This window comes from Leopardus geoffroyi, chromosome D1, assembly GCF_018350155.1.
Source record: "Leopardus geoffroyi isolate Oge1 chromosome D1, O.geoffroyi_Oge1_pat1.0, whole genome shotgun sequence".
Lineage (NCBI taxonomy): Eukaryota > Metazoa > Chordata > Mammalia > Carnivora > Felidae > Leopardus > Leopardus geoffroyi.
Genome location: NC_059329.1, coordinates 107,762,088 through 107,788,534, shown reverse-complemented (window position 1 = coordinate 107,788,534; position 26,447 = coordinate 107,762,088). Strand labels below are relative to the sequence as shown.

Here is a 26,447-nt window from a genome sequence, read left to right as displayed (position 1 = left end):
TCTGGGGCTTCATGGGAGCCCAGAGCCCATCTCCTAGGCAAAGGCTTAGCTCGGACTCAGGCCCCATGCACCGCCGGCTACTCAGAACCCCCGCCCCCCCCCCCCCCCCGGGACATCCAAGCAAGCCCGACTGGCCCATCCCCTGAAGAAAGCCCTAGCCGCCCTGTGCCATGTGAGGAAGCCAATGGGCACAGATCCCCAGCCACACAGAAGGACTTGGGCCCGGTGGCGCTGGTGCCTTGGGACTGGACACAGCCCAAACTCAGGTGGTCGTATCCCAGCTTTATTGTCATGTCCATGGCCCAGCTACAGCTCAGAGATCGGCCCAGGCCACCGTCCTCGGCGAATGGTCCTTGGCTCCCCGCCTGGACCTGGCAGGGGGCTCTCTTGGCCACTCCTGCCTGTCTCCTTCATCTGGGAGGTCACCCGGCAATGGCCTCCTCAGCGAGGGCCGCGTGGCAGAGCCAGGGCCCCGGGAAGGAGCTGCTCGTGGGGACCAGCCGTCCCCTCTGTCCACAGGCTTATCCCAGCCCCATCTCGGGGCCCCGGTGCGGGCCTCGGAGGAGCCAGGGGCCCCTAAGGACTGGCTCCAGGTAGCCCAGATCCCTGAATTCTGGGGCTGCCTGGGGCCCCCACGGGGAATCCAGCGGTAAGAAGGCTGCACTCTCAGGCCCCCGGTCCCTGCGGTGTCACTGGCTGAGGGAGGGTGTGAGAGGGCGTTTCTCCGGCTCCGGCACCTTGAGGCCTAAAAGGGAAGGTTCAGCTCAGGCCAGACCCCTCGGGAGCTCCCAGCACCCACGGTGGCCCACAGGGCCCACGCCTTGTGCCCTCCCACTGCCCCTTGGGCTCCTCTCCGCTCTCCCCCTCCTCACTGTGGCTGTAGCCCGTCCTTGAACTCGCCAGGCCTTTGTTTCAGCTGTTACTCCTGCCTGGAATGCTGTTCCCCAGGTATGTCCACAGGACAAACTCTCACCTCCGGGTCTTTGCTCCAACCTCACCTCCTCTCCGCGGGCTACACCGAGCACCTAGTTACAACTGCAGCCCACCCAGCGTTCCTGAGCTCCCTCACCTGGCTCTCCGTTCTCCCCAGAGCATGATCACCTCCTAAATATTCTGGGGCCGAGCTGCCCAGTACAGGACCGAGCACCTGAGATGTGGCGGGTCGGAACTTCTATGTGCTTGGGTATAAAATATCCACTGGGCTCAAAGACGTGGCGGGAAAAAATCATATAAAATATCTCATTAAGGGGGCGCCGGGGTGGCTCAGTCGGTTGAGCGTCTGACTTCGGCTCAGGTCATGATCTCGCGGTTCGTGGGTTCGAGCCCCGCGTCGGGCTCCGTGCTGACGGCTCAGAGCCTGGAGCCTCCTTCAGACTCTGTGTCTCCCTCTCTCTCTGCCCCTCCCCCATTCACGCTCCCTCTCTCCTTCTCTCTCTCTCTCTCCCCCAAAACTAAACGTTACAAAAATTTTTTTAAATAAATGACAACGATACATTTTTTTAAATAAAACAGCTCATTAATGACTTTCCGCACTGACTACATGGTGAAATGGTCACAGTTCAGGTGTACTGAGATGACGAAAAAATGCCATTAAAATTACTTTTTCCTGTTTCTTTCTCCTTTTCTGATGAGGGCGCTAGAAGATTCTAAAGTACACATGTAGTTCGCATCCTATTTCTACTGGACAGGCTTGTTGTAGATAATTATTTAAAAAAAAATTTTTTTTAACGTTTATTTATTTTTGAGACAGAGACAGAGCATGAACGGGGGAGGGGCAGAGAGAGAGGGAGACACAGAATCGGAAGCAGGCTCCAGGCTCTGAGCCATCAGCCCAGAGCCCGATGCGGGGCTCGAACTCACGGACCGTGAGATCGTGACCTGAGCTGAAGTCGGACGCTTAACCGACTGAGCCACCCAGGCGCCCCGATAATTATTATTTTTATGCAAGCTGTTTACGTCTGTCTGTCTCCCATCCCGGAATGTTCCCTGCTCTATCCCCAGCTGTACCCCTGCTGTATCCCTAGCACATCACCCGGCACTTAGCGAAGGCTCACTGTCAAGTAGACGAATGCATGAACGGGGTCTGCCAGGGGCCCCAGGCAGGGCAAATACCCCCACTCACCCTCTCGGTTGACATCTGCTTCGTGTTCTGACAGGGTCTCAATGGAGCCATCCCATCCCACGCCAGGTCCTGGGGGTGCACAAGGAAGCCAGTGGGCCACGGGGACCAGAGCAGAGGCGGGCAGGGCTTGTGGGGAGACCCAGGGGACAGGAGGGAAGCCCCCTCAGCCACGGAGCTGGGGAGCTAATAAGAGCAGGGACCCTCGGCTGTCACCTTTGCCATGGGCGCTGGGTGCCCCCAGGGGGCCTGGCCTGCGCTGTCGCTGTCTGAAACGCTGCCTGGGAGTGTCCCCGGGGCTGAATGATTCAGAGCTTCGCCCCACGGGGAACCGTGAGCTGAGTTTCCGCCGCTGCCCCCCTGCCAGGGTCTCGTCCCGCAGGCAGAGGGAGCTCTGGGCTCTGCGCATGGGCGCCGGTGAAAGGGACCCTGCGAGAGGCAGGGAGGGTGTCCAGCCGGGAGGGAAGGGGCTGGGCAGAGCGGAGGGGCTGGCGGGGTGAAGCTGCCGAGGCGCAGGGAGAGGAGGCTGCAGAGGTGGGGGGGGGGGTGGCGGGGGGCGGTTAGGTCTGGGTGAATGAGGGTGGGGACGGGAGGCCGGACCCTGTGCTGGCTCTGACACTGACTCACTGTGCGACCTTGGGCAAGGCATGTCCCCTCCCTGGGCCTCAGCTTCCTCGTCTGCTGACTGGGATAAATGATCTCTCACTAAAGTCCCCTGCTGCTCCGAGGTCCTAGGCACCGCTGTGGATGGGTGGGGACTGGGTGGGTGGCAGTGCAGGCAGGAAGGAGGTGCCAGCTGAGAGGGTTGTGGCAGGGCCAGGGGGCAAAGAGCCACATCTAGGCGGGGCCGGGTTGCATCAGGGAAGACCAGCGGGGGTGGGCGTGCAAGCCACACAAGATGAAGGGAGACGCCAAGGCGTTGGCAGGCACCAGGGTGGGGACAGGAGACACGGGGTAGGGACCATCACGGTCACCCGGCCCCCAGACCCACCTGTCCCATCTGCCTCCCTGCCCTTGGGGAGCTCCGTCTCTGGGGGGCCCCCCAGGCTCTCGGTGCTGCCGGCCCCATCGGCCCCCAGGCGTGGCCCCCCATGGAGGCCCCCCTCCCGCCGGGGCCGCATCAGCCTCTTCACCTTGTCTGCCAACCAGCTGCCCTTCCTGGGGGCAAGAGGGCACAAGAGGGGGTAAGGCTAGGGAGCGAGGAGGGACAAGAAGGCCACGTTGGGGATGGCAAAGGCCCGGAGAGAGCAGGGCAGGGGCAGGGGTTAGGAGGATCCCCGGCTCCGGTGGGGGGGGGGGGAGGGGCCCCTCACTTGATCCGGGGCAGGGGCCCAGGCTCCAGCACCCGGTACTGGTCCATGATCTTCTCCACCAGCTTCTGTTTCTCACGGCGCAGGGCGTTGAGCTGGTCCCTGGGAGGATGAGGCGAGGAGGAGGTGGGCGGGAGGCCCAGCAGGAGGAGGGCTCACGCTCTGCTCTCGCGGGTTACACACCACCACACCCCCTGCTGCCTGTTCACACGCGCGGACACGCTCCAGGGCTCCTAAGCTCATAAGCTGCTGTGTTGCCAAGCCCGAGGCGGTCAGCCCCCAGCCCCTTCCCCACCACCTCCCCCACGAGCAGCCAAAGGGGTCTCGGGGGGCCCCCGCTCCAGCTCCTGCCACCGCCCCGGGGCCCGCTCACAGGTACTCCCGCTGCTCTCGGTGTAGGTGGTCCCGGCTCTCCAGGCTGCGCTCCAGGAGCTCCCGGTTCTCCCGGCTCAGCGCCTGCACCTCGGCCAGCAGCTGCCGGTTCTCCTCCTCCTGGGCGCTCCGAAGCTCGGTCAACAGCTGGGGCGGCAGGGCAGGTGGGGGGGGATTTAACGGGGCTCGGGGTGGCTACCTTCCCCCCCCTCCCCTCGCCCCCTCTCCAGCCCCCCCCCAGCCAGCGCGCCCCACCCCCACCACCCCCCCCCACCCCCGGGCCCATCCCTCCCCACACCTCGCACTGCGTGGTCAGCCGGCAGGCGCTCAGGTCCAGCTGCTGGTTGGACTCCCGCAGTCGCTGACTCTGCACCTCTAGCTGTGCTCGCTCCAGTTCCAGCCGCGCCAGCCGGCTCCGCAGCTCCCCGCGTTCACCCTGCAGCTCGCCTCGCTCCCGGGACACCTCCGCCAGCAGCATCTGAGCCCTGCCGATCAGGAGGAGATGCTCTCCAAGGGGGCCCTCGACCCCCTGCCAGGCCCCACCTAAGGGCCAGAGAAGCCATGCGGGGGACAGGAGGCAACGCAGGCCCCCACGCGGACGGTGACGAACTTGCCACCGGCCCGCTTCCCGGAGGGGCGCGCCGAGAACCGGCCTGGCTGGGTGGGCGCTGGTACCTGTCGTGCTCACTCTGCAGCCTCCGCAGCTCCTCCTCCAGGCCCCGCTGCCGATGCCCGTCCTGCATCAGGCGTTCTCGCTCTGCCAGCAGGGCCACCTCCTGCGCCTCCACGTTGGCCCTCTGGGCCTGCAGCTGCTCGTGCCTGGGATGCGCAGGGACTAAGAGGGCTGCAGGGGCCTGGGGCCGGGGCGAGTGGGTGGCTGGACTATCTGGACCCCCCGGGTCTGCCATCTCCTAAGCGCAGGCCTCTAAACAAAGCCCTGGGGCAGAATGCCACGCGAGGTGCCCCCCACTCCCGACGAGGAATGAGCCTCAGGGCGAGAGCTCGCCTCGGAGCTCAGCCACGCGCCAGGGCACGGCAGCAGAGGTGAGGGTGTTGGGGGGGCGGGCGGTGCTTCCCCGCTGGGGTCAGACCGGCGGAGGGAGTCTGCTTCGGGCGGGCAGGGGGTGCTGGGGACAGAAGCTGGGTGTTTGGGGGAGGCTCACCGGCCCTGCAGCTCCCGGTGGGCCAGCTCCAGCGCCCGCATGTTAGCCTTGAGGTCGCGGTGCCGGGCCAGCAGTCCCTCTAGCTCGGCCTCCTGTCGCCGCTGCAGCTGAGCCAGGGCCTCGTGGTCCCGAAGCAAAGCCTGCTGCTGCCCCCGGGTCTCCTCGTGGGACTGCCGCGCCGCCCGCACCTCCTCCTCCAGCACCCCCAGCTTCCTATGCAGCTCCTGGCCCTGCCTCTCCAGTAGAGACTTTTCAGCCTAGGATAGAGGAGGCAGCAGGGACCGCAGGGGTGCGGTCCCAGGCCAGAAAGGGGGATAAGAGACGGGGGTGGGGGCGGGGACCAAAAGGCAAGGGGCAGGGCAGAGGATACGGCGAGGACTGTGGACAAGGCAGAGGGCTGGAGTGGGGCAGCAGGGAGCAGAGAGCAGAGGCAGAGGTGAATGGGCAAGGAGAGGGGAGGGTGCTGGCGTCGGGCCGTGGAGGGCGGGGCAAGAGGCACAAGGCAGGGATGCGACCCATGGGGCAGGGGCAGGGGCAGGGAGGGCAATAGGGACTAATGGCTGGCTGTTGAGAGGAACGCAGCCGAGCCAAATGGCATGGATGTGAGGGCCGGAGGCAGGCGGGAGGGGGTAGGAGCCAGGGAAGAAGCATGAAAGGGAAGGAGAAAGACGGGGGAAGAGGGGTGCAGACTGGGGCGGCTGGGGTCGGAGGGTAGAGATAGCTGTGACGAGAGAGCAGGCAGGAGGAGCCGGCGGGGAGCTCAGGCAGGGAAAAGGGCAGGAAAGAATAGGAAGGGGGCAGGCGGCCGTGGTAAGTGGGAACGAGGCAGGGCAGGGGACAGGCCCCTGGGGCTGTCACCCACCTGCAGGCGGCTGCTGTGCTCCTGGGCCCGCTGACTCTGCAGGAGGAGCTCCTGGGCCCGGCCCTGCAGGTTGCCCAGCTGCCCCTCCAGGTGCTGGAGCTGCCCCTGCAAAGCCACCTTCTCGGCCACCAGCGTTGCATTCTGCCGGGAAAGGGGGTGGGGGGGGGGTCAGCGGGGGCCAGGCCACGGGGGCCACCCCTCCGCATGCCCACCGCACAGCAGTCGACACTCACGCTGCGTTCCATCTCGATGAGCCGCCCACTCTGGGCCCCCGGGATCCTCAGCTCATCGTGCCCCTCCGGCCCCCGTCCCACGGAGCCCTGGCGCAGCTGGAAGGACAGGCCCTGGGAGGTCATGCGGGGGGGCGGGGGGGCGTGGAGGGGACCCTCACGCCCTCGGCAGCACTTGACATGGCCCCTGGCCCGCCGTCCCACGCTCCTGGCTCCCGCAGGGGCATGGGTCACTCTCCTTGTCGCTCCGTTCTGCAGCAGAGCCCAGCCCCTGCCCGGCCGCTTCTCCTGCCCAGAACACCCTTCCCACCCCTGCTCTTCCTCTGGGCCCCGGGGTCAATGCCACTTTGCCCCAACCAACCCTCTGTGTACCCACCAGGTGGCCTGCCGGGTGCCCACTGTCCCTCGGCACCCTGTGTCAGGGTGGCCTGTTTCCTCGCCCGGTGTGGGGACCCCACCACACCCCTGAGCTGAGCCCCGAGCTGTAAGGCAAGGGAGTGGCCAAGACTCAAGGGGCGAGACCAGAGGGGCGGCAGGGACGGGAGCCCGGGGCGGAGCCTCACCTGGACCAGCTCCTGTTCCAGCTGCAGGGCCCTCGTCTTGAGTTCCCTCAGCGCCTCCTCCTTGCTCGTGGCCGCCGCCTGCAGCTCAGCCTCCAGCCGCTGCTCCAGGCCCTGGTACCTGCCGGGAAGAAGCCTTGGCACCCACCCTTCCCCGAGCCCTGCCCGCCCCTCTCTGCCCCCTGGGCGATGACCCCACCTCTGTTGCTGGATCTCCTGTTCCCGCAGAAACGCCTGCCGCTCCAGCCCCGCCTGTTCGAGCTCACTCTGCAGGTGTTCCAGCCGGGCCCCCAGCTCCTGGCCCCTCAACCAGGCCTTCTCTAGCTCCTGAGGGCGGGTGCGGCAGAGCCAAGGTCAGGCCACCATCCCCGTCCCGGATGGGGAGTGGGGGTGCAGAGGAGGCCTCGATCCCAAGGCCTCAGGGTCTCGAGACCTAGCTTTCTACCTTCCTCTGTCACCCTGCGCAAATGTCGGTTTTGGTTTTTAGGCTCTCAAGGCCCTGAGATCAAGAGTCCCTGCTCTACCGACTAAGCCGGCCAGGCGCCCCGGCAAACATCTTTAACCCTTTGGGCCTCTACCCCCGCCCCCCCCCCCATCTGTAAAATGGGAACAAGGCCTGGCTGCCTTGCAGAGGGACTACGGAAGAGCTCGGGACTGTAAGCCTGGCAGTGGGTGAGGGAGGCCTCTGATCCGGGAGTTAGAGACACTCGCCGGTCAAGCGTCTTTACCTCCCTGAGCCCCTGGCTCCTCATGCGCCCAGGAGCAGCTAGATGTGCCCTACGTGATGAGGCCAGGCTGGCCATGTGAGGGCAAGAGGGGCTTGAAAGAGGCAGATCTGAAGAGCGCCCTCAGCCACACGGAGATGGCTGCAAGGATAGGGATGTGGCCAACGTCAGGCCCAACCACAGTGGGGGCTGGGGGGTGGGGGTGGGGAGAGCCGCTGCAGGGCGGGCCAGGCCAGGCATCCTGTGGCGGTTGGGCCGCACCATTGTGGAAGGGGGCAGGAGGCCCACTCTGGCCTGTGGGCCTGGGAGGGCGATGGGCCAAACCATTCTAGGAGGTGGGGGAGGGGCTGTCAGGATGAAACCACAAGGAAGAACCAACTCCGACCAGCAGCCTACCATATCCTTGCTCTGGAAACCAAGTCTAGGGCCTTTGCTCTGATCTTCTAGGCTTTGCAGCCCCACCCAGTCTCCCGCCGCCCACCCCTGGGGTTGGCTGGAAAACTACAAGTCCCATGAGGCCCTGCTGCCTGTTGCCCACCCCCACCCCCCCACCCCCCACCATTACAGCCCAAGGGCTAAGGGTAAGAATAACAGTGACACAGATTAAAAGAGGCTTGAACCTCTGGCCCCTCCAGGCCCCGGCCACAGCCCTCAGTGCCCCGAACTCTCTACCCAGCCCGCCTGGACAAGCCCTTTGGCCCCTGGTTCCCTGGCTAGCCACCTCCTCCTACACCACACCCAGTTAGCACCAGGAACCTCTCTGCCCAGGAAATCTCACAACATTCCCCTGTGTCCTCAGGCCCTTCTAGCCCTGCCAGCCCTCCCCTCCCCTGCACTGCCCACCTGCCTACATTCACTCCAGAGCTGCCCCCAGCCCTCTACGTTCATTATCTAACAGGATCCCGTAAGGCGTGCCATTTTTACTCCGTCTTAGAGGTGAGGAAGCCGAGAGTCGGGGCAAGCAACTCGCCCTAACCACACAGCTGGTAGGCGGGGGATCTGGGCTCTAAGCCAGGTCGGCCTGAGCGCATCTCTCGGTCACGTCCTACAGAGTGGACCCCGCAGACAGCTTCTCGGCCTTGCCTTCTCACCCACGCCCCCGTTCTCACATTCCCCCGGGCCTGCCCTGCGCAACGCCTAGCCCTGGGCGCACCCCACAGTGTGTTCCCCACTCTTCTCCTTCAGAGGGGTCTCCCAGAAAATCACTCCTTCTCCCCGAATCCCAGCAACCTCTGTACAACAGGGATGAACCCGGACACTGTGCTCAGTTGGAAGATTCGATTCCTCGTCCGCAGCCCACCCTCCCCCCCCCCGTGGCACGGGCCCCCCGCTGGCCCGAACACCCTTCTCAATTGCCTCCTAGCCTCCCCCGCTTCCCCCGAGGGGCCTCTCAACACGAGTACCCGACTACTCGGCTCGCCCTCAACCCTCCACCGTGTTTCAAGGTCATTGGCCTCCTGTAAAGGTCATGGAGGTCATCTCCTTCACAAGCACAGCAACTCGTAACTCGTTCCTTCGCTTGAAAGGAAGACAGAGGCTCTGCCCAGCAGGAACCCGGCTTAGTGAATTGAATTCTCTGCCTAGGTTCCTTCCACTTCCCACCTCACACCCCACCCCTACACGGTCACGCCTGCGCCTCCTCCTGGCTCACTGCCATTCTCTCTCCTCCTCCAGGAAGCCTTCCGGGACATGCCGCGGCCTAAGTCCAGTGTGCTTCCTGGACTCCCACAGCTCCCTGCACAGTCCCATCGCCACCCTAGACTATGAAACCCCCCCTCCCCCAACCAGTATGGGCACACTGGCTGCCTGGCACAGCATCTAGCGACAAGGTCCCGTCAACACGCTTGAGCGCACAAAGGAAGGCGTTTCCAGGTTTTCTCTCTCCTCCATGCCCCGTCCCAGCCCCAGCCGGCCTCACCTGCCACCAGGCCCACCGGCACCACTTCCTGAGGGCCCGAGGGAACACCAAAGGGACACACCAAGGGGACCCTCCCCAAACCCAACCTCACAAAGGCTTGTCCACATGCTTGGGTGGCTTTCCCTGCCCGGGGCCAGAGTACTGACGCCCACAAAGCTGGCCCAGCACGCCTCTCTGGCCCTGCTCCCCCACCTCCCAGGCCCCTCAGCATCATTAATGCCTTCAGGTCTCTGCACATGCTGTTCCCTCTACATGAAATGTCCTTCCCACCTGGTGGAACCTTGACCATTCCTCAGAACCTTCCCCAAAGCCTCCCTGCCCCCACCCCGGCACCCTCTCCCATGGACTCCTGCCCACTTTGCTCTTAATAATGACCATGTCTTGGGGCGCCTGGGTGGTGCAGTCGGTTAAGCGTCCGACTTCAGCCAGGTCACGATCTCTCGGTCCGTGAGTTCGAGCCCCGCGTCGGGCTCTGGGCTGATGGCTCAGAGCCTGGAGCCTGTTTCCGATTCTGTGTCTCCCTCTCTCTCTGCCCCTCACCCGTTCATGCTCTGTCTCTCTCTGTCCCAAAAATAAATAAACGTTGAAAAAAAAAAATTAAAAAAAAAAATAAATAATGACCATGTCTTGAGCCTTTGTCAAGCAGGAACTAGGCTCGGCACACCGTGATCTCCCTTGATCTTCAAAAGACCCACTGAGACGGCTATGCAGAGCCGCCCCCCCCGTTTGACGGAGGAGGAATAGGGCACAGGGGAGTCAGCTGCCACAGTCAGAGAGCCAGGATTTGCACCCAGGCGGTCGGGCTCTGTACCCATACTCTCATCCCCTGCTACAGCCCACCCCTCCAGAGGGAGGGGACATCCGTCCTGTGACCCAGGTCAAGCGCACCTTTGGAAGGCAGAGGTGGGCTTTTACCTTTCGGTCTCCAGCCCCGGCCAGGTGCTGGGGCACTCGGTGGCTACCGATGGGATTGATCACCCCCAAACCCCAGCAAGTGACTCAGGACCCCATTTCCCATCCCAGGCCGCGAGCCCCAACATACCTCCTTGAGGGCCTGCCTCTCCCTCTCGGCTTCCTGCAGGCGCTGACGGCCCTCGCTCTCCAGCATTTGCAGCCGCTCCTCGGCGGCCTCGGCCCGGGCCCTCAGTCTGGGCCCCTCGCGCTCCCACTGCCTCCGCTCTCGGCCCGATGTCGCCAGGGCCTCTGCCAGCGCCTCCCGTTCACGCGCCGCAGCCTCCAGCTCCCGGCCGGCTGCCTCCACTGCCTCCCGCAGCCGAGCCTGCTCCCCGGCCCGGGCCTCCACTTCCCGCTGGGCCTCGGCCTCTGCCTTCCGCGCCTGAGCCAGCTCCTCGGAGAGCCGGGCGGCCTCCGTGCCTCGGGCTTCCAGCCGCCGGGCCTGGGCCTCTAGCTCCGCTCCCAGTGCCTCGGCCTCCCTCTTCAACTGGGCCACCTCCTCCCTCAGGGCCTCCTGCTCTGGGACACCACCAGCCAGGATCTCCCCTGGGATCGGCCCCTCCCAGGTCTGGGCCTCCGAAGCCCCTTCCAACTTCTGCTGTGGATTTTGCTGGGCTGGGTCCCCAACCAACTCCTCCAGCTTCTGTGCATGTTCCCTGCCCTCTGTCTGCCCCTTGAGTAGGTCCAGCCCTTGGCCTGGGGTCTCCTGCTCCTCCACTTGAGCACAGAGGCTAAGCTCCGAGGCTGCAGGCTTGCTCGCAGGGCCCTCCTGTCTCCGCACCTGGGCTTCGGGCCCTGACTCTCCAGTGTCTCCTCCCGACAGCTCAGCCTGAATTTCAGTCTCTGGATCTTGAGATGGGACCGAGGAGGTGGGAGTCTGGAGAAGGGCTCCATGGCCAGCCTTCTCCAGGGACTCCTGTGCTGCTACAGCAGAACCTGATTCCTGGAGGGTCAAGTCCGAGGTCTGAGGGGTCATGGCAGCCGTCTGGAGGGGCCTCTCTATCACCTGTGGGCCTGAGTCAGATGCCTGGGGACGCACAGGTAATCTCGCAAGGGCCGAGTCTGACACGGGGGAAGCCAGGTCCAAGGCCTGGGTGCCTCCGTCCCCCACCTGGCCAGCCAAACCCTGGGGGCCACGGTCTGAGGTCAGGCAAGTCTGGGGAGCCACATCCAGCTCTGGAACCAAGGAGTCCTCGCTCTGCTCCTCCAGCAGGGGGTGCTGAGGGCACATGAGAGGACCCATCAAGCCCAGAGGAGGAGGCAAGGAAGGACCTGTTGGCCGGTTGGGGGAGGGGACTCACCTGGCCTCCAGCCTGCCCCTGTAGCACCTGTAGCAAGCCCCGAAGCTCCTGGTTCTCCCTCTCCAGGGTCCGCAGCCGCCGGGCCTCTGCCTCTCTCACTTCATCATGAAGTGAAGGGGCTGCTCCGGGCGGGGGTGCTGGGACATGGGCGATGCGGTCAGGGCCCCTCTGTACCCTCTGCTGGGATCCCCGGCTCTTCACATCCACCCCTACACCCCCCCCCCCGAACACCTTGGGGAAAGGATGAAGTCAGCAGCCAGACCCACTAGAGTTGCAGGAAACCACAGGCAGCCCCCCTACCCCCGCCGTCCCAGCCCCTCTTCTGGGGCCCTACTCACCCTCCCCAGGAGAGCCCAGGGGTGGCTCCAGGCTCCGCTGAAGCTCCAGCTCCAGCTCCACATTCTCCTCGGCCAGCTGGTCCACCTGATGCCGCACAGAGTCCAGCTCCTGGGGGAAGGACGGGGTCAGACAAGCCCTCCTCGCCATGGCCGGGCCAAGAGTGTGGGCTAGATCACCAGGGGAAAAAAGGAGTAGGGGGTCACAGGGAGCACTGGAGAACCCTGGGGGGCCATTGGGGTTACCAGGGGTCACAGATGACAGAGTGACTGGGGGTCCCTGGGACAGTCTCACCGCGCGGGCCTCGCCCAAACGAGTCCGCAGCAACAGGTTCTCACGCTGGGTCTCATGCAGCCGAGCGCAACGCTCTTGAGCGGCCTCCAGCTGCTCCTCCAGTAGCGCCTTCGAGGCTTCCAGAGCCCCCGAGAGCACCCGTTCCTCCTGGTGGGGGAGCAGAGACGACCTGTGGTGTGAGGCTGCCCCCAAGCACTCCAGGCCCCACCTCTCCCTTCCATCCGCCCCTCCCTCTCCAAGGTCTTTCCAGGGACCACTTCCCAAGCACCTGGCCCCGCCCCTTCTGTGTAGGCCACGCCCCTTCTCTCCCAGACCCTCCTCCCAAGGTGGCGTCCTTCTAGGATCCACAGCGAGGGGCTCACTCCAGACAGTTCTTCCCCTACACTCATCCTCTCCGGGACCTACCCCTACCTACCGTCCCCACCTCTCCCTTCCCTCTGCCCCATCGTCCAGAGGGCTTTGCCCCAGACACCACCTCACCCATTTCTCCTGGCGGTGACTGCTCGGTCCCCAAAACCAAGCCCTCCCTTCTCCAGGCCAGTCCCCAATTCGCTCCCCCCCCCCTCCCCGACCCACCCCGGCCCCTGCGGGCCCCGCCTCCCGCCTCACCTCCAGCTGGCTTTTGCAGGCCTCGGCCGCCTGCAGCCGCTCGCGGCAGCGTCGCAGCTCCTCCTGCAGGCGGGGCAGGCGGCCGGCGCGCTCCCGCAGAGCGTCTACCTCCTCGCGGTACAGCTCGGCCCGCTTGGCCTGTCCCGACAGCGCCTGGGCCTGAGCCAGACGGTGCGGAGCTGGGGACGGCCAGCCGCGGGCCAGAGGGATCAGGGAGGGGGAGGACCCCGGCTGGCGGCAGGCAGTGGGGCAGAGGGGGTGTGGGGAGAGGGCTGGGGAATGCGGCAGCGGCGGGGAGCATCTGAGCGCACCTCCTGGCGGAGCCTTCGGATTTCGGCCTCCAAGCCCTGCACCTCCGCCTGGGAGTCTAGCAGCAGCTCGGCCTTCTCCTCCCTGGAGAGAAGAGAAGGGACGCTGGAGGGGCTGGGGAACCCGGAACCCCCAGGCCTGATCCCACCCATCTGCATCCGCGCCTAACCTGCCCCTCTCCCTCCAGGTCCGCCTCCCACCCAGCCTGGGGCACTCACAGCTCCTGCCGCAGGCGCCGCAGCTGGGCCTTGGTGTTGGCCAGCTGCAGGGCCAGGTGGTGTGAGGGACCCTCTGGAGGAGTCCTAGCAGGAGCCTCCGGCAGCAAGGGGGCCGGCTGTCTCTCCAGCAACAGTTCCGCCAGGCGCTGTGCAAAGTCAAGGGTCAGGAGCCAGAAATAACCCACCCCATGCGCCCTCCCCCACCCCCCGCCCCCAGTCTGGCTCTTACAGCTCTGCTGGTCCAAGACCCCCCATGCGAACCCCACATCCGGCCCCAACGCCCAGTTCCTCCCACATCTGGGTCCCCAGGGTCCTCCCAGCCCTCCACCTGGGCGGTGCCACGCCCCCTACCTGGGCCCCCACGTCGCGCTCCCGCGCCAGCCTTAACAAGGTCCCCATCAGGCTCCGGAACAGCATCTCCAGCTCCTGAGGCTCCAGCTCCCCAGGCTCTCGCCCAGCCAGTGCCAGCACCACGCCTGCCCCAGGCTGGGTCACCTGGACCAGGTAGAGAGAGCAGTTCAGCAGAGGAAGTGGAGGGGCAGAGTGCCCCCGGGTGGCAGGGCCAGTCCCAGGCTGTGGACCAGCCCTAGTACCTCCTGGATAGCAGCAGCCAGGTCACTCTGTACCTCGAGGCTGAGGCCCTGGATGTGTCGGATGAAGAGTTCCCGGTGCTCGCACTGCAGGCAGACAGAGTGGAAATGCTGGCACCAGGTGTCTCTGCCACCTCTGCCGCCAAAGCTGAACCCTCCCCTCCCCTCCCCTCCCCTCCCCCGCTCACCTGCACTGACGCCCCCAGCAACAGCCGAAGGATGCCTTCCAACTCCTCCACTGCCTCCTCTGCTGGGCACAAGCCACAAAAAGTTAGGGGTGGAGGGAGGGGAAGAGGCAGGAAGGGGTGGTGGGAGAGAGCACCTGAGAAGGGGTCAAAAGCCAACGTCTGGAGGTCTGGGGGTGGCGACAGGACCAGCAGCTGCAGCTCCTCCTGGGGGCAGAGGGGACAGGAGGTGGGCGACGGGCCTTCCCACGGGTCTGAGGCTCAGCCTCCCCTCCCCAGCCCCTCACCTGGTAGAAGTCCCTCAGGCGGCCCCACAGGTGGTTCAGGTTCCGCACTCGCCAGGCTGCGGGACCATCAGGGCCCCTGACCGTCTGAGGTCCTCCTCGGGAACTGGGAACTCTGTGGGCACAGGGAGCCGGGTGGGAGGGGCAGTCAGGGACCCACCTGCCCCAAGCAAGCTCCACCCACCAGCCCTCAAGCTCCTCCCAGCAGCCTGTGGAGGGAGGGGCCACCTCAGACCCCCCGGGCTGGCGGGCTGCTTCTTACACGATGCCCAGCACGCGGAGCAGCAGGGCCCCATCGATGAGATGCAGGAACCTCTTCTCCGGGCCAAGGGGCTCCTCTCCTTCCTCCTCCTCTTCCTCCTCCGGCTCCTCCGCCTCTCCCACTAGGCCGGCCAGTCCCAGCGCCTGTGGGGGAGTGGAGACAGGTCGGCCGGCCGGGTTAGGAACTCCCCTACCAGCAGAGTGACTCCCCAGCCCCTCTGACCTGCCTCCTGAGCCCGTGCAGCCTCCTCCTCTCCTTTGCCCTGAAGGCCTCCGGCCCCAGGGTCCGGACCCCTTTTCCTGCCCGAAGCCTACCTGAACTTCTCCAGCCCTGCGTTTGAGCCCACCCCTGCCCTCGGGGCTCCGACTCTACCGGACCCTCCCCCAAACCCGGCACTGGCCCCTCCCCCGCTCTCACTTCCCCTCCCCACACCCCTCCCACCTGCCCCCTCACCCAGGTGGCCAGGCTCCCACTCAGGAAGTCTCTGAGTCTGGGCCCCTTGCCCCCATCCATGACAGGGTCAGGGTGTTGGTCCCGCTGTGGCAGCTACACCTGCCCCAAGAGGAAGAGGAAGTCCCCCGGTCGGGGATCCCGGCCCGGCCACAGACACCCTGTGCAGCTTCCTCCTTCCGGGTGCACGCGGGCCTGTGCGCCCCCACAGTCCTGCCTCGGCCCCCACCTCAGCACCCCGCATCCTCCCAGCATCTCCGCAGGGCCGGCCCAGGGGGTTAGCAGGGGAAGGTGGGGTCAGGGCCGCGCAGGGGTAAGGCCCCCAGCTCTCCCGGCCCAAGGAACAATGGCCGGAGAGCCCTCCGCCTCTCTGGAAACTTGAAACCAGAGAAGGGGACCTCCGCCTTGCATCTCCCAGGGCCTCTGGGAAGCCAGTGGCAAATGCTACCGCCCCAGTAAGTCTCCTCTGCACCCCAGCCGGAAGTGAGAACCCCTCCTCTGACCCCACCCTCCCCCATTCTCTGTGCACCCTGCACTGAGCCAGGACCCTGGGCCGTGGCTCTGCGACCCGACGGGCCTCAGTTTCCCGGCTGTAAAAGAAATGGCTTGGACTCCGGCCTCTGGGGGACTGGGGGAAGACGCGTACAGCCGAGGCCAGCAGCAAATGTCTCCGACAGACATTTGTCCGGGAGGACACCCCAGCTCCCTCACTGCTCACTACGGAGCCTCCAGATTCATTCTGTCATTCACCGGCTCGGAGCAGGACAGTGCCCGGTGCTGCCATGGTGCAAAAGCCGCATAGTCCCTGGACCCGTGGGCCTCCCAGTACACTGGGGAGGCGGCCGCCCCCCCAAAAGCACACTCGTGCTCAAAATGTAGCATTGCAGCCATCCTATGTGTGTAGACAGCGAAGAGACGGATTTCTTGGGAGGGCCAGGCAAGGCATCCCAGAGGGGGCTCCTCGAGGAAGCTGAGATAGGGTGGGGGGGGGGGGGCTGGGTTAAGTAGACAAAGTGGGGAGGCGGGGAGAGAGCAGAGACAGAATGTGCAAGGGCTCTGCGGCAGCTAGAAGCCCGGCCAGCGCAAAGTTCAGGAATTATTCATGTGTCATTGATTCCAAGACACTTGATTGCTCACGTTTAAGTCTCGGAAGTCAGGTTACCTCGTAGAGTGGCTTTCTGGCTGGCTGCAGTCCTCACGTAGCTGTCACTGCCTGCCTGTGCCCACACTTCAGAAGCATCACACCCTGCAGAAAGGGAGTCAGCAGCTTGGAAGAACTCCCCGGAGGCAAGAGCTGAGCACTCCTGGAACCCCAGGATTCAAACGGTGGGAGCCCCCAGGGAGGAGAATTAGGCTTGTCACTAACACTCCCAAAGCAGAAGTCATTGCAGAGCTGGGCTCAGAGCCGCCTCCTACGGCTGTTGGTTTTCTGGTTGTCGTAAGGATCGTGGAGGGGGCTGCCGCTCTCTCGCCGGCACTCTCGATGGCTCCCTGGAGGAGGTGGCAGCGAAACATACAGGCATCACGCCTCTATCGATCGGACTCTAAATGTGAAGGAGTTTTCCGAACCCCATAAACAATTTATTTTGCTTCTATTTTCCCTTTTACGTGTGTGCCTCAGACTTATGATGAGAGCCTATGTCTAAGTCAAAAAGAGCTCCTTCGGGAAGCATAAAATAAAGGCTCTCGTGATGAAAGAGACTCGGGACGTAGTAAACTGGCAGCATTCTTTTCTCCCTCAGTGGCATCTTTTACAATTGATGACATCTTAGAGTTGATGAAAGATGGGGCGCTAAAAACAACCTTGACAAACACAGGTTTGTCACCAGCCAGTCATGGGTACGAGTACTTTACGCTCGTTGACTGCTCTGTATTGAACTCGTATGTAAAATGAGGACCAAGGCGGGGCTCCTGGGTGGCTCAGTCGGTTGAGCGCCCGACTTCGGCTCGGGTCATGATCTCGCGGTCTGTGGGTTCGAGCCCCGTGTCGGGCTCTGTGCCGACAGCTCAGAGCCCGGAGCCTGCTTCGGATTCTGTGTCTCCCTCTCTCTCTGCCCCTCGCCCGGTCATGCTCTGTCTCTCTCTCTCTGTCAAAAATAAATAAACATTAAAAAAAAAAAAATGAGGACCAAGGGTTATCTCCAATGTACAGAGGAGGAAATTGAGATTCAGAGAGGTTAATAACTTGCCCAAAGCCACACAGCTATCGAGTGGTAGAACCAACCAAAAGAAGGCCGTGGGGCCAGCGTGTAAGGAGCAAGGAGCTCACGGTCAAGGCGAGCCAGGTCTCATCAGGCAACGGGAAGCCGTGCAGGGTTGTTAACAGAGGAGCACATCCCTTTGCTTGACACTCCTGAGACGCATTGGGAAATGCAGATAATCCTCCCCGAGAGTTGTTACGAGGATTCCATGAACTGGTGCCCAGCCGGAGCGTTCATTAAATGGTCCCTGGTGTGGTTGTTATGTTTAGTATTAATAATATCAAGGGTCCGTCCAGATTTGACCCCCTGTGAATCTTACGTCTGTCTGCATTCCCTAAAGATTCCAGCCTGGGAAGTCCTCCGGGAGCACCTGCTCTGGGTGAGCCAAGCACCCAGACTAGGGTGACTAGGCCTCATCCCCTGGCGGCGGAGGGCCCCTGGCTTGCTCAACATCTCCCAGTCACACCCTTCCTCAAGCCTCGGAGGCAGGGACCGTGTCACCGATTGCTTTCACATCTGTCACTCCACACACGCCTGGCTGCATCTCAATCTGGTTCTCTGACTTGGTTCGGCTGAGTCAGGCAGAGAGAGGCTTTGGGGAGAGTGGGAGCTGGGGACGGGCTTCCTCATCAGATGACAAAGAGATCCTGGGATCCCAAGGCTCAGTTAGCTGTTGAGGGATGTTCACCAGAGTCCAGCAGGGGTCCCTTCCCTTTGGCTGGATTTCTCCTGTAAAATTTTTTTCAGGGGCACCTGGGTGGGTCTGTCGATTAAGCGTCCAACTTCGGCTCAGGTCGTGATCTCGAGGTTCACGAGTTCGAGCCCCGCGTCGGGTTCTGTGCTGACAGCCCAGAGCCTGGAGCCTGCCTCGGATTCTGTGTCTCCCTCTCTCTCTCTGCCCCTCCCCCACTCGTGCTCTGTCTCTCTCTCTCTCTCTCAAAAATAGATAAACATTAAAAAATAAAAATAATAAGGAATGTAAACTGGTGCAGCCACTCTGGAAAACAGGATGGAGCTTCCTCAAAAAATTAAAAATAGAACTACCCCACGACCCAGCAATAGCACGACTAGGCATTTATCCAAGGGATACGGGTGTGCTGTTTCGAAGGGACACATGCACCCCATGTTTATAGCAGCGCTAATCGACAATAGCCAAAGTATGGAAAGAGCCCACATGTCCACCGATGGATGCATGGGTAAAGAAGATATGGGATATAGATACAATGGAGTATTACTCGGCAATCAAAAAGAATATCTTGCCATTTGCAACTACGTGGATGGAACTGGAGGGTATTATGCTAAGTGAAATTAGTCAGAGAAAAACAAATATATGACTTCACTCATATGATGACTTTAAGAGACAAAGCAGATGAACATGAGGGGAGGGAAGCAAAAATAGTATAAAAACAGGGAGGGAGACAAAACATAGGAGACTCTTAAGTATGGAGACCAAACGGAGGGTTCTGGAGGGGTTGTGGGAGTGGGGAGGGGCTAAATGGGTCAGGGGCATTAAGGAGTCTACTCCTGAAATCATCGTTGCCCTCTATGCTAACTGGACATAAATTAAAAAATAAATAAATTTAAAAAACAAAAATTTGGGGCGCCTGGGTGGCGCAGTCGGTTAAGCGTCCGACTTCAGCCAGGTCACGATCTCGCGGTCCGTGAGTTCGAGCCCCGCGTCGGGCTCTGGGCTGACGGCTCAGAGCCTGAAGCCTGTTTCCGGATTCTGTGTCTCCCTCTCTCTCTGCCCCTCCCCCGTTCATGCTCTGTCTCTCTCTGTCCCAAAAATAAATAAACGTTGAAAAAAAAAAAAAAAACAAAAAAACAAAAAAACAAAAAAACAAAAATTTAAGAAAAGGGAAAGAAAATGTGTCCACACAGAAAACTTTAAAAATAAATAGATGAAAAAATAAATAAATAAAAATAATAAAATAAAGTTTTTTCAGACCCGTGATCAAAAACGTCAAGACTGCGTAAAGGTACAGAAAAGAAACCAAGTCTCGCCCTCATCACTGCCAACCCCTACCCTCTGACCCCCCCCCCCCCATTAGCATGTTCTATGTCATTTCTGAGATGCGGCTGCTCACGTCCGTCTGTAACAGCTGGATACAACCACACACGCAGGGCTGTGCACCTCCGTGCTTCGCAAAATATTTTACAATCCGCTTCATTTCTCTTCAGAGCCATTGGCCTTGGCCTTTTTAATGGCGACGTGGTATTCTGCTGCGTTGCTATTCCATCATCATTTAAACTCTGTCTTGTTGACAAATATTCTAAATATCTGCAGTGCTACAACGGCTCCCCTTCTCAGATATCTTTTTCTGGAAGTTTTTAAGCAAGTCCACGACTGCCGGCATGGGGATCCACGGGAGGCAGCCCGAGAAGCAGAGAATGACAGACAGACAAATGGACGACGTAGTCACCTGCAATCCCGCCCCCCTACCCCCACCCCACGCCGGGGCTCAGCATAGGATAGGAGTGGGAGGGATCGCATCTCCCGTCTCCCAGTTCCCTTCTGGTTTTGAATTCTCTGGATAGCCCTGGTCCAACCCCAAAGGCCAGAGGCAGGAGGGCTCTGGCGCTCGGGGAAGCAGACTCCAGGGAGGCCAGGCAAGTGGTGGCCGGGTCCAGCCGGAGCCTGGGACCCACCAGGGCTGAGTCAGAGAGCCACTTTTGCCCCCTGCCTGCAGCAGGCCCAGAGCCCCCCCCTGGTGCCTCCGAGGCCCTCCAGGAGCCCAGTTCCCTCAGCAGAAGATTCAGGGCTCAAGAATTAAAGAGAAAACACAGCCTCCAGGGCTTTCTGGGCACCTGGCCCTCTGGTGTTGGGTCTGAGGGACTCCCTCCCCCTCCCCCAAGCCTCTAAGAAGGGATGGTTTTCCTCTCTGCCACTTGGGGGTGGAAGTAGCTGAGCCAAAGTTGGGCAATTGCAGAAATGCCCAGCGGAGCGGCCGCCAAGGAGGGAGAAGGCGGCCGGAAGCCAGAGCCAGGGAGGGCGGGACCCAGGGCCATCCACCCAAGTGCCGGGCCAGGTCCCTGGGGTCTCGGGGAGCCACCTGCAGGACCTGGGCCCCAGCAGCCAAAGAGAGCATGCCACAGTCCTAGCCGCCACCACCCGACACTTGGCTTGCTCTCCCCAGGGTGCCCCCACACTCCTGGGGGGGGTGGGGGCACTCACCCGGCCTCATCCTGAGACTCTTCCCCAGGCAGACGCGAGCTCCAGTCCTCCTCCAGCCCGTCTCCACCCAGCGCCCAAGGAGTCTCTTGGAACTACTGGCTCATGACCTTTTCCTGCTTAAATCCCTCCCATGTCTTCTCCCTGTGCCGTGAATCAAGTTCCACCCTCTCACCAGGACCTCCGAGGCCCTGCCGAGTGGCCCCAGCTGTCCACAGCCTGATCCCTTGCTTCTCCCCACCTCCTCTGGCGCAGGGCCCTCTCCGCTTCCTCAGTCTCCCACCCTGGACACCTTCGAATGTGCTGTTTCTCCAACCCAAACCCCCCCCCCGCCCCCAACACACACACACACACACACACACACACACACACCCTCCCTCTTCCCCTGTCTGGCTCCTTCTCACCCTGCTGGTCTTGCTTTGATGGCCTGTTTCTCGGAAGAGATTTTCCTCTTCTAAAGACCCCGGTCCTTTTCCCTAATAACCTATCTCACTCTACATCCTCTCTGTTTGTACACAGTGCCCGCGTGAGCGCCCCGACGGGCACCGACCACTTCCCCCGTGCTCTGTCCTTCACGTGGATTCACCGCTCAGTCCCCTCCTCCGTAGGTGTGTAAAATACCGGGGCTTGGGGCGCCTGGGTGGCGCAGTCGGTTAAGCGTCCGACTTCAGCCAGGTCACGATCTCGCGGTCCGTGAGTTCGAGCCCCGCGTCGGGCTCTGGGCTGATGGCTCAGAGCCTGGAGCCTGTTTCCGATTCTGTGTCTCCCTCTCTCTCTGCCCCTCCCCCGTTCATGCTCTGTCTCTCTCTGTCCCAAAAATAAATAAACGTTGAAAAAAAAATTAAAAAAAAATACCGGGGCTATTATTATCACCCCCCTTTTGTGAGGAAGAAACTGACACACAGAGAGGTTAAGTCGCTTGCCTAAGGTCACACAGCCAGGAAGAGGAGGAGCCAAACTGCAGAAGGCGGCCGCGTTAATGCTTCTGAGCAAACGAATTCCTATTTCAGAGATCAGGAAAGTGAGGCTCAGCGCGAGGGGGTAGGAGCCAGCACAGTTAAGGGTAAAGCCAGCATTTCTTGGAGGACTCCAAAAGCTGCATCCCCTCCCCTCGCTCCCCCACTGCCTTGGGGATGCTGGGGGAGCAAGGCGGGAGGCCGGCACCCAGTTAGCAGGCACAGGGGAAGCAGCGCCAAGCCCCACGGGTGCCAGCCTCACTCGTAATTAAAGACACACACATTAAAGGCAGCTCCAAGAGACCATGAGCTATCCATCAAGCTGGCAAAAATAAACCCGGAAGGTAAAGCTCGGGTTGGCACACGGTGAGGAGAGAAGCCCACGTCACTGATGGCTGTCAAAACGGCCTCAGAGTTTCCAGAGCCCTTGGACCCAACACTCTAGCATTTGGGAACGCTCCCCGAGGAAGGAGCCCGAGAAGAAACGAAAATAGAGAGTGTCGGAAGCCTCCCCTCGCCCAAACACCGGAGACACCCCCGTGTCCACCGAGGGAAGCCAGCTAAGCTGTGGCCTCTGGATGAAATCCCATCCCTGCCCTCACCTGGTCTGCTCAGCCCAGACCTCGTTCCTCTCCCGCACCTTTGGGCTTTAACGAGGCTGTTCCCGCCACCTAGAAGACCCTTCCTGCCTCTGTTCGCGTTGTCTATCCATCTTTTAGCCACAGCTAGAAGCCGTTTTCCCCTCCCTTACCCCGTGGCGGGGCGGGCCAGTGGGCAGAGTCCTTCTGTCATACCCCAAACGCATCGAGGCAAGCACGGAGCTGTGGTGGCAGGGCCAGCTCCATTAGGACAGGAGCTCAGTGCCTGGAGTCCCACCTCGACGTGGTGCCGGCAGGGCCCGTGCCCAGAGCCCTCGGCGCCCTGTCCCTGGAGCCCAGCACAGCACGTGGCTCCGAGATGACCTTCGGCCGGGGGGGTGGGGATCAAGCAAGACACCCGATGTGACCGTAGGGCCACGTGGGGGCGAGCAGCACCTCCAGAAGGCCAAACATGCCTGTCATAACCAAATAAGGGTGTGCACACGGGCATCACTCAGAAGCCACTGAGATTCAAGATCTGTCACTCTAGTGGTGACAGTTATACAACTTGGTCAATAGACTAACCAACCACTCAACTGTGCCCTTTTAAATTTTTTTTTAACGTTTTATTTATTTTTGAGACAGGGAGAGACAGAGCATGAACAGGGGAGGGTCAGAGAGAGGGAGACACAGAACCCGAAACAGGCTCCAGGCTCTGAGCCATCAGCACAGAGCCCGACGCAGGGCTCGAACTCACAGACCGCGAGATCGTGACCTGAGCCGAAGTCGGCCGCTTAACTGACCGAGCCACCCAGGCGCCCCTCAACTGTGCCCTTTTAAAGAGTGGGTTTTACGGGGCACCTGGGTGGCTCGGTCAGTTAAGCGTCCAACTCTTGATTTCAGGTCAGATGATGATCTCACGGTCCATGAGTTGGAGCCCCGCATCGGGCTCTGCGCTGACAGCTCAGAGCCTGGAGCCTGCTTCGGGTTCTGTGTCTCCCTCTCTCTGCCCCTCCCCTGATCATGCTCTGTCTCTGTCTGTCTCTCAAAAATAAATAAATGTTTAAAAAAATGTTTTCAAAAATGGCAGATTGATATGCATGTTGATTAGCACCAAAAATCTGTGTATTCACGCAGATGTTATCCAAACTTTTGCAGCTGTATAAACACACACACACACACACACACACACACAATTTTCTGTCTCTACTGTCTCAACATCCATGTGGCCAAAACTCAACCATGACCAGTACGGTGGGTTCCCCCTTGGGGTCAATCCCCTCCCGATCATGGTACCTGCCTAACTACAGCCCAAACCTGGTCTGGGCCAGGAATGCCCCACCCCTCCAACCCTCTCTTTCTCTCAGAAGTTCACGCCTGACTCTAGGGCCTGGCCAAGACAACCGCTGGGGATGCTTTCCCAACCCCTTACCTCCTTCACCTGTGAGGCTTCAGGCGTCAGACAATGTATGGAGAATCCTGAGGACCTACATAATATGGATAATAACAGAGTCACTAGCCCATTATACTGATGAGAAAACTGAGGCCCGGAGAGGCATAGTCACGGGAATCACAAATGACAGGACTGAGGTTTGACCTCTCTCCTAACTCCCAGCCCTTTCTCTACCCACATGCAGGCTTGCATGGTGGAGAGAAAGAATTCTTTTTGTGTTCTTTTTCTCTTTTAACCATGTTTTGGGTTCTGACTGCATGCCAGGCACTGTGCCCAGGGCTTTACATAACTCTGATCTGTTCCCCACAACAACTCTATGAGGTGGGTTGGATTATTCCTACTTTTTTTTTTTTTTTGAGGTTTATTTATTTCTGAGAGACAGAGAGAGAGAGAGAGAGAGAGAGAGAGAGAGAGTGTATGTGAGTGGGGGAGGGGCAGAGAGAGAGAGGGAGACCCAGAATCCTTAGCAGGCTCCAGGCTCTGAGCTGGGGCTCGAACCCATGGACCACGAGATCATGACCCGAGCTGAAGTCAGACACTTAATTGACTGAGCCCCCCAGGCATCCCTATGATTAGTCTTACTTTAAAGATAAGGGAAGTGGGGTCAGGGAAACTAAATAGCCTGCCTGAGGAGGTCTGACCCTACTCTGTATAATGCCTCTCAGGTGGAGGTGGGGGCTCACCTGAAATTTCTGGAAGGACTTCAGGGGACGTCCTCAAAACCCTTAAAAAACATGCAGGTGTCCATATGTGCACACACATGTGCAAACATGCATTTTCTAAGGAAAAGGGCAAAGCTCTCAGCAGCTCATCAAAGGAACTCCTGGGGCTGCCTGGGTGGCTCAGTCAGTTTGGCTCAGGCCGTGATCTCATGGTTTGTGGGCTCGAGCGCCACGTTGGGCTCTGCACTGACCACGCGGATCCTGCTTAGGATTCTCTCCCTCCCTCTCTCTCTGCCCCTCTGCCCCCAAATAAATAAATAAGCATTAAAAAGAAAAAAAGAAAAAAAGAACTCGAGCAAAACCCTTGGCCTTCCGGGTCGGAGTTGCTGTGCCCTTGGGAAGGTCAGGACAGGTGGGTGAGCTTTATCCAGAGATGTGCTGGGCGAGTGTCCCAGGGTTTGTTTTAAATTTTTTTTTTTCAACGTTTTTATTTATTTTTGGGACAGAGAGAGACAGAGCATGAACGGGGGAGGGGCAGAGAGAGAGGGAGACACAGAATCGGAAACAGGCTCCAGGCTCTGAGCCATCAGCCCAGAGCCTGACGCGGGGCTCGAACTCACGGACCGCGAGATCGTGACCTGAGCTGAAGTCGGACGCTTAACCGACTGCGCCACCCAGGCGCCCCCCAGGGTTTGTTTTAACATGGGCCCTATGGCCACCAACAGCCCAGGCGGCTCATGCCCACTGCCCTGCCAGGTCCAGCCCCGGGCCTCCGGAACCTGCTGGCCCTGGCCTGCCCTGCCCTTGTCTACAGGCCTGAAACACAGTCGGTCTGCCCTGGAGATGGGGCTTTCTACCAGATTCTCTTACAATGTGGTCGTTAATCTCAGGCCCTCCGGCATCCAGGGCCTCTCCCAGGACACCAGCCACCCGAGCAAGCTGAGATGTATGGCCACCTCCACTCACACCTGACTCTCATCCCTGCGGACCGAAGGAGCCACCAAGGCCCTGGAAGCCCCCTCAGAGGCCACTGAGGGGTAGCGACAGAGACTCAGCTTGCCCTGATGGCGAGGGGCTGCAGGGAAGAGAAATAGGGTCCGCAGCCCGTAGGGGAGCCGTTGGCCAGCCATTTGCAAGAGGCTCCGAGAGCCCAGCCGCTGACTTGGGTGCTGTCTCCACCTGCGGCTCTCAGGAGGCTCGAGACCACTCACTGGGGTGCACACAGGTGACCCTGGGGGAAACTCTCACTTGTATAACGAAAAGACTCAGGGAGACGGTGTCCAGACAAGCAAGGCCCTTTCTGCTGTCGTGTCATCGAGGACAGGGCTGTGAGCGGGAGCTTGGTAGAGGGAGATTATGAGGGATTGGGAAACTGGAGGGAGGGAGGTCCCTTGCCCTGCCCCAGCCCACGACCCCCAAGGGGCGGCAAGTTGTGGGATTTGAAGGGACAAAGGTCAGTGGGTGGGCCATCTCTGGTAGGGAGGTGGTCCCCCTGCTGAGTGTCCCCTTCACACAACACCACCTCTACTCCCCGGCCCCCTCAGACCTCCAGCCCGTGGCCCCCCGGACTCGCCCTCCCTCCCATCATCCAACAGGTTTCCACGTCCCAGCCCCCACCTCCCTGCCGCCATCATCCATCATCGGCATCCTTCCCTGTATTACCTACCACTCGCCGCCTCGCCCTGCCCCCTCACCGGCCCCGATCCGGCTCTGCCCCACCCCTCCCCACGTGGGAGCCCAGGTATGACACTCACCTGTCGCTGCCGCACAGAAATCCTTCACTGGCCTCAGGTGGCCACAGGGTGAAAGGTAAGCAGCTTACTGCCCAAGGTCTAGAAGGTTCCCCTGCCCTCCCCGCCCCCGTCTCCCTGAGCTGCTCTCTGCGCTGCTGGTGGCCGGGCTGTTCTACTCTCCATACTTGTGGCCACACCGTTCCTTCCCTCTGCCAGAAGGCCTCGATGCCACTGCCTCCAGGTCGTACCCTCCTCCCCCTCCCTGACCTTCTCCCCAGCCCCTCAGGAAGGGTGGCCTGCCCTGACCAGCTCTGGGGGTTGCGCTGCCGCAGGGAAGGCACAGGGCAAGGCAGCCCCGGACGGTGAGTAAGGCCCACACCCATGCCTGCCCTGCGGCCAAGTGACTGGCTCAAATCCGAGCTCCTCTGAAGTGGCTGAAAGAGCTGGGCCCATTTGTTTAAAGTCTCTGAGCCGGAACAGGGCAGTAACAGCTTACTCCCCACTGGATGACTACATCTGAAGACGCAGTTCTAAGTATCTGCCCTCCTTAGGACTATGCTCCTAAACACAGCAAGGGCCTAGTAATCCCGCCCGCTGCCAAGTGCAAGGCTGCCCAGGGACAAAAGGCAGAAGCCCCGAAG

At 61.1% G+C, this 26,447-nt stretch overlaps 1 protein-coding gene across 5 annotated transcripts; it reads right to left on the bottom strand.

Annotated features, from left to right (window-relative positions):
* Positions 1-262: 262 nt before the first annotated feature.
* On the bottom strand, positions 263-17,008 carry CCDC88B (coiled-coil domain containing 88B). 5 transcript variants are annotated; one of them, XM_045485766.1, is made up of 30 exons: positions 16,418-17,008; positions 16,214-16,297; positions 15,055-15,153; positions 14,602-14,744; positions 14,343-14,454; positions 14,193-14,262; positions 14,059-14,117; positions 13,874-13,957; positions 13,632-13,775; positions 13,281-13,426; positions 13,065-13,146; positions 12,754-12,912; positions 12,145-12,291; positions 11,853-11,961; positions 11,515-11,651; positions 10,302-11,432; positions 6,816-6,943; positions 6,620-6,737; positions 6,060-6,155; positions 5,827-5,967; positions 4,965-5,221; positions 4,477-4,620; positions 4,100-4,286; positions 3,803-3,948; positions 3,433-3,531; positions 3,111-3,277; positions 2,747-2,860; positions 2,336-2,548; positions 2,123-2,191; positions 263-745 (listed from the first exon to the last, which is right to left on the bottom strand). In XM_045485766.1, the coding sequence occupies exons 3-30, from the start codon at positions 15,112-15,114 to the stop codon at positions 690-692; spliced, it is 4,518 nt and encodes a 1,505-aa protein (XP_045341722.1). In that variant the 5' UTR covers positions 15,115-15,153; positions 16,214-16,297; positions 16,418-17,008; the 3' UTR covers positions 263-689. The 5 variants fall into 5 exon arrangements, 4 of the variants coding, with proteins under 4 accessions (XP_045341722.1, XP_045341724.1, XP_045341723.1 ...); XM_045485768.1 differs by lacking the exon at positions 2,747-2,860 and having other exon boundaries at positions 16,418-17,007; XM_045485767.1 differs by lacking the exon at positions 16,418-17,008 and having other exon boundaries at positions 16,214-16,379.
* Positions 17,009-26,447: the final 9,439 nt, after the last annotated feature.

Excerpts from the sequence above, each read along its gene's own strand:
- CCDC88B (XM_045485766.1), bottom strand. The coding sequence starts at position 15,114 with ATGGATGGGGGCAAGGGGCCCAGACTCAGAGACTTCCTGAGTGGGAGC. Across the intron at positions 14,118-14,192 it reads GGCTTTTGACCCCTTCTCAG|AGGAGGCAGTGGAGGAGTTG; the intron begins GTGCTCTCTCCC and ends TGTGCCCAGCAG. Across the intron at positions 6,944-10,301 it reads AGAGGCAGGCCCTCAAGGAG|GAGCTAGAGAAGGCCTGGTT; the intron begins GTATGTTGGGGC and ends ACCCGCCCTCAG.